The sequence below is a fragment of the Limulus polyphemus genome, unplaced genomic scaffold, assembly GCF_000517525.1.
Source record: "Limulus polyphemus unplaced genomic scaffold, Limulus_polyphemus-2.1.2 Scaffold4261, whole genome shotgun sequence".
Taxonomy (NCBI): domain Eukaryota; kingdom Metazoa; phylum Arthropoda; class Merostomata; order Xiphosura; family Limulidae; genus Limulus; species Limulus polyphemus.
Window position 1 is genome coordinate 91,504 of NW_013669871.1, and position 6,552 is coordinate 98,055.

At 31.2% G+C, this 6,552-nt stretch overlaps 1 protein-coding gene across 2 annotated transcripts in view; it reads right to left on the reverse strand.

Moving 5' to 3' along the window:
- Positions 1–6,204, reverse strand: part of LOC106470873 (RNA-binding motif protein, X-linked 2-like) — an 11,394-nt gene extending 5,190 nt beyond the window's left edge. Inside the window, exons 1-4 of one of the 2 annotated variants that reach the window (XM_013931449.2) lie at positions 6,030–6,204; positions 4,788–4,946; positions 2,564–2,693; positions 425–593 (exon numbers count right to left, since the gene is read on the reverse strand). In XM_013931449.2, coding sequence (XP_013786903.1) covers positions 425–593; positions 2,564–2,693; positions 4,788–4,946; positions 6,030–6,043 — 472 coding nt within the window. In that variant the 5' untranslated portion in view covers positions 6,044–6,204. Of the gene's footprint in view, positions 1–424; positions 594–2,563; positions 2,715–4,787; positions 4,947–6,029 lie in introns of both variants that reach the window. The other variant, XM_022399515.1, reaches the window with a different exon arrangement.
- Positions 6,205–6,552: the final 348 nt, after the last annotated feature.

The following is a 6,552-nucleotide window of genomic DNA, read 5'->3' on the forward strand; positions in this document are numbered from 1 at the left end:
AGTTACATCAAGCATCTTATATCTAAAGTTGCAAGTTGAGAGGGAGGTCAGGACACTGCCACTTTCAGTTACATCAAGCATCTTATATCTAAAGTTGCAAGTTGAGGAGGAGATCAGGACACTGCCACTTTCAGTTACATCAAGCATCTTATATCTAAAGTTGTAAGTTGAGAGGGAGGTCAGAACACTGCCACTTTCAGTTACATCAAGCATCTTATATCTAAAGTTGCAAGTTGAGAGGGAGGTCAGGACACTGCCGCTTTCAGTTACATCAAGCATCTTATATCTAAAGTTGTAAGTTGAGAGGGAGGTCAGGACACTGCCACTTTCAGTTACAAATATCATGCTACAATGATTTAAATGAGATTACTGATTAAAACAAAGTACTAAAACTATTTAATGATGGCTTCTGTATAAAACAAACCTTTTTTTATTTTTGGAACATCTTTTACTTCCTGGTTAGGAGACAGTTCAGGAGGCTTGGGAGCACAGCCTTCTAAATGTAAAGTTTTTGTCAGATCATCATCATCGTCATATTCTTTAGGGATTTTATAATTTTCCACGTGATCAACACGAACGGTCTTTCCACACAACTAGAGACGGAAAATTTATAACAGCTTCAGTATATAAAATCAACAATTTTGTCTTGGGATGTTAAATCTTCATATCATCAACTTATAACGAGATAAAGAAATAATTATTTAAGTCACATTCTGCCCTAGTGTGTCAAAATACACACTAAATTAGTGATTTGAAAAATGAATCACCCAATTATCCATGGAGATTTCTACTAACAGTTTCATAATCTTGCAAACTAATGTAGTACTTCTACTCATCAGGGTTAATTATGATGGTATATCACATTATCCAAACTTCTAAGTAATTTTAGGTTATTAGTGGCGAGTAAAGGACTATACATCTAAACCAAACAAACTGCTTACACACCACCACTATACTAGGCCTACTTCATGCAGTTGCTTACATCTTCCAAGCAGTACTGATGAGCTGTGAATTCTACAAAACTAGTCTGTTGTAGTGAGAATAATAAATTACACCTCTACACCATATTTTATTCACTGAAAGTATTGTTTTGGTGAGGAAAAGAAATTAATAAATGGAAAGTCTATCCTTAGTGTTAAATAATATTTTTCATTTAAGTAACTAATTTCACATATAACTAAAGATTTACTAATGTAAGCTAACAAAGTGTATTATTTTACCAATGCTACAGGATAGGCATACTGCTTAGTAACTTAATAGTATACCTTAGAGTTACGAGTCATATAAAGATATCTTTGACAGGCTAAGAAAAATGTTTCTGGATAAAAGCTATTTTTACACATTGATTTAGTGTAGAATTGGTACAAGTTATGTATTAATTGTATTGCTATCTGTAAATGAAAAAAAAAACATAACTTTTTGTTTAAAATTTATTATTGATCAAAATGTTCTATTTTATATATCCAACTAATTCCAATTTGTTTTATGCTCATTAACATATTTAGCTTTGCAATTTTATTTTAATACATTTTTTACCCATGCAGCAATTACATGACCCATTCAAAAAAAAATATTCTCATGTGATCGATTACGACTCGCAGTCCAGTATCACTGCTAAATGAACCATAGTTTGCCCTAATTGCATTAAGTATTATTATCTGATTTACTAGAGCAGAAAAATGTCAAATAATGAAACAAATTTCAGGTCTCTTATCATTTGGGAAGTATTTTTGAAATCACTGTTTTGAGCTTTCAAGTATGGCTTTACCCCTTGAAAACGCGTACTTATTGAAATTTCTATTACATATAATTGGTGAGTTGTTTACATAATTGGGAATTGAAGCTTAGCTCCTCTTTTGTACAATGCAACTATTCAAGTCCACTAATCCCGAGCCAATTTTTCACACCCTGCTTAACTTTATGTCTTTCTCCGGCAGTGACTGTACTTTGAATATAAATTGTTTTTGACCTGTATGGGGGACACTTTCCTCATTTAACAGTAACAGATTTAAGAAGTTTTTGTAATTACATGCCTATACAGGAGAAGTGTTGACATCTTGAAGTTTAATTCCTAATAAAATGAATGAATGATTATCCCAAAAAAGTATTGATGTAATAAGCTACTCACACCTAGTGACAAACATTACATGATTTTTTTAATCAGCAAACAATCCAATGCAAAAACAAATAGAGCAATACTGGGTTTAAAACTGTTTTATACTATGACAAATTTACTACCTATTAAGGTTTGTTAAATGTGACACTGAAACGTGGAACTAACAAATATTTACCTAATTTCTCGTCTACTGTAATGTAACTAACGTCTGTTTTAAAAAGGTCATAAAACAAGGCATTCTATTTTTTAGGTGATATCAAAGCTGTAAAACTCACTTCACATCCTTTCATTCTCTGGACATTATGAACATATGTACTGGTCAGTGGTTGAAAGCTGACAATTAACTAATAAGATCTATATATATATATAGTTTTCTTATACCATTTTATGAATTACTAACACAGCCTTAGACTTAATTATTATGACATGAGAGTATTAAATAATTACCTTAATACCATTTAAATTATCCACAGCTAAAACAGTGCTCCTCTGATCTTCGTAACATACGAAACAGAACCCTCTGGACTTGCCAGTTTTCTTATCTCGCACCAGATTAACGTTGACCACTTCACCATACCTGTATATTAGGTTCATAACCCTATACATATTATATTTCATACATGCAACAATGAAAGTATTAAGCAAGTCAAGGGTTAAACTTTCTGACAGAACAACATGTTTAATTTACAACAATAAAATATTATTCAGTTTATCTAATTAAAGTATTAAGCAAGTCAAGGGTTAAACTTTCTGACAGAACAACATGTTTAATTTACAACAATAAAATATTATTCAATTTATCTAATTAAAGTATTAAGCGTACTACATATCAGCTAGGAGGACTGAGCAAGGAATGAATACCTTAAGTATGTGTAGTTTAGACCAATTACCTGGAATTTAAAACTTCATTTTTCTTTAAAGTTAACCCTTGTCTGTGGGTGCATGCATCTGTTTTTCTTCAAAGTTACTAGTGCAGTAGCCATAGTAGAAGTGTATATAATTATTTTTAGAAACTATTTTGACTGAAGTACAATATTTCGGAAATAAATGCACAGTTTGTGACATTGGATGTTTAAACTTGTTCCAATATGTAGATCTCACTGGTAGTAAGAGTTAAAACAGCATGCCAGCAAGTCAAGGATTAAATTTAATCCAATATGTAGCTCCCACTGGTAGTGAGAGTTAAAACAGCATGCCAGGAAGTCAAGGATTAAACTTTCTGACATAACAACATGTTTAATTTACAACAATAAAATATTATTCAAGTTTATCTAATTTCCTTGACTTCCTGGCATGCTGTTTTAACATTCCCTACCAGTGGGATCTACATATTGGATTAAATTTAATCCTTGACTTGCTGGCATGCTGCTTTAACTCTCACTACCAGTAAGATCTACATATGGGATCAAGTTTAATCCTTGACTTCCTGGCATGCTGTTTTAACATTCACTACCAGTGAGATCTACATATTGGATCAAGTTTAACCCTTGACTTACTGGCATGTTGTTTTAACATTCACTATCAGTGGGATCCACATATTGGATCAAGTTTAACCCTTGACTTACTGGCATGTTGTTTTAACATTCACTATCAGTGGGATCTACATATTAGATCAAGTTTAACCCTTGACTTACTGACATGTTGTTTTAACATTCACTGTCAGTGGGATCTACATATTGGATCAAGTTTAACCTTTGACTTACTGGCATGTCGTTTTAACATTCACTATCACGGGGATCTACATATTGGATCAAGTTTAACCCTTGACTTACTGGCATGTTGTTTTAACATTCACTATCAGTGGGATCTACATATTGGATCAAGTTTAACCCTTGACTTACTGGCATGTTGTTTTAACATTCACTATCACGGGGATCTAGATATTGGATCATGTTTAACCCTTGACTTACTGGCATGTCGTTTTAACATTCACTATCAGTGGGATCTACATAATGGACCATGTTGAATAATCTTAAGTTTTTAACTGTTACAACATTCAGTATAAAGAACTGATAAAAAAAATAAAGTGGATGGAATCCCTCATTCTGTACATCTCCACAGTAATTAGTGGAATTAGCTCTAATAATGATGTTTTTTGTGACTTGTAGTCTTGTATATATTACTAGGGTTCCTGTAACCAACAAATTTATGGACCCACAAGCACTTTGGTGCATAAATAATTTTAGTAAACTGAGTCACGTCAGTAATTCTAAGGTTAAGCTGTATATAAATGTATAAGAAACAAAGAGTACAGAAGTTTAACAGTTTGTTTTTTGGGAAATATCATACTGAACAAGGTTATTATTTTCCATTAATTCAAGGTTTTTCGGCTTAATAAATTAGTATCATGACTCAAAGAAATAATCAATTAATTAAAATAATGTTTCTGATTATCTCTATTTTAATTTAAAATATCTAAAATCTCATGTGAAAATATTCAATTATTTGAATGTAAGCGATTAAACAACTGGCAAATTTCACTAACTGCCCATCTCTACTGGCCACACTAGAGAATTTCTTAAACTTCAGCAAAAGGTTTTATATTTCAATAAACCTGACCAAACTGTCAACCCTGTAACTGATCTGTTGTTTATAAGCTATGTCTGATCACAAGCAGTTCATCATATCCACAATTGACACACAAATACAGTAAACAAGCCTTCTTACTTACTGAGAAAATACGCAAACAATATCTCCTTCTGTCAAGTCATATGACAGACCACCAAGAAAGATCCAAGCACTGTGTTTGTAGAGATTGTGCCACGAGGTTTTACTGTCTATTCCAAGAGATAGTTCCTTCTCATTCAACTTGGTAATATTTTTCACATTTCTGAAGAGATACAAAAAGTACCATATTATACTGAAATATATTATAATAAGACATGTACATATTACTTCATAATCATAAACGAAATACAACCCTGATTTCTAACATTATGAAGAATTTATGTCTGAAAAAAAATCTCCATCTCCCTATGGATAAAACAGATGATATATCACAAGAGCCTTTACAATATAACGTTTTAAGTACAGAAAAGCTGTAATTCAAATACAATGAAGTGAATATTAATGCAAGTCAATGAGTACTTTGCTACAGTATTAAGTACACTACGATTAAACAAGGTTATCATCCTTACCAATTGATTTCTACCTGATTATTCAACATAATTTTATAAAAGCTGGATGTGAACCACTGAAGTTTAAACTAAGAGAGATTGAATATTTTTCCTACCTTAGAAGTAATTTAATTTGTTCAATATAACGTACTGTAAAAAAAATATTCTTTCTTTTAACTTTCACAACATTAATGTTTCCTGTTTTCAAAGCCTAATCAAGAACGTCTCACAGTTTATATTGTACTAACCTATATATATATAATTTATTGTATTCTTTCATGGCATTTGAAGATATAAAGGAAAAAAAGGTACATGCATTACAATTAATGGAACCAGAGTGGCAGTGATAACTAATTACTTTCACAAGTTACACTTAAATTTTTTGCTCTTCACAAATTAATAGTAATATGAGAGAAAGCAATTTCTCTCAAAATAAAACTGTAGAAAATACTAAAATGTACAAAATATCAGTGGAAATATTATATGTTAACTCAAAACTTAAATTATTATCGTTACAACTTACATTACTAACTGCAGTGATTAATGGAAAAAAACAACAGTAGTCTGTGTCATTGACCTAAACATATTTTTATAACCATTGATTGAGCTTGAAATTTTAAAACTATAATAATAAAATAAATCTTCTAACTTAGCTCTGTTAAAAAAATGAAACTTTAAAGTTTCTTTAAATTTGACTTTAACAGTTTAAGTTTAAACCTCAAATTATATGAAACTTGAAAATGGCAAAAACTATACTTATAGTTATAGCCTTTCCAACTAATTACTTTTCTACTTACGTTAGTGGATTCATATTACTTATTATAATTAATTAGTTGAACAACAAAATCTCTTGTTTTCAAAGGTGTAAATAACTATGTCCACGACAGTGCTAATTTTTATGCCTTTCTATATTGATTTTTTAATTGACGAAATCTTTAACAACTGATCAGACCATGACCTAAGCCTAACAAATAAAACTTGGTATTTAACGCCGTCTACCAACAGTAATTCTCAGATTTCAAGTTTTTCCAAATACCTCTATCAAAAAGCTAGTTTTTGTATGCTTGCATTAAAAGCAAATAAATAAGTAGAAATTTATATTAAATAACATAATATTATGTTTAGGGACAACAAGGGACCTATTGGTCCATCTCAGCTGTCTCATCCTCTAAACCAGGGGTCACCAAACTTTTTTCACAGCGGGCTAGATAACTGAGATCATGACGAACGCGGGCCGCATAACCATTTTGTTCAATACAATATAGTGAATACACAAAAATAAAGATAACAAACATGTTTATTTGCCAAAAAGTTATCAAA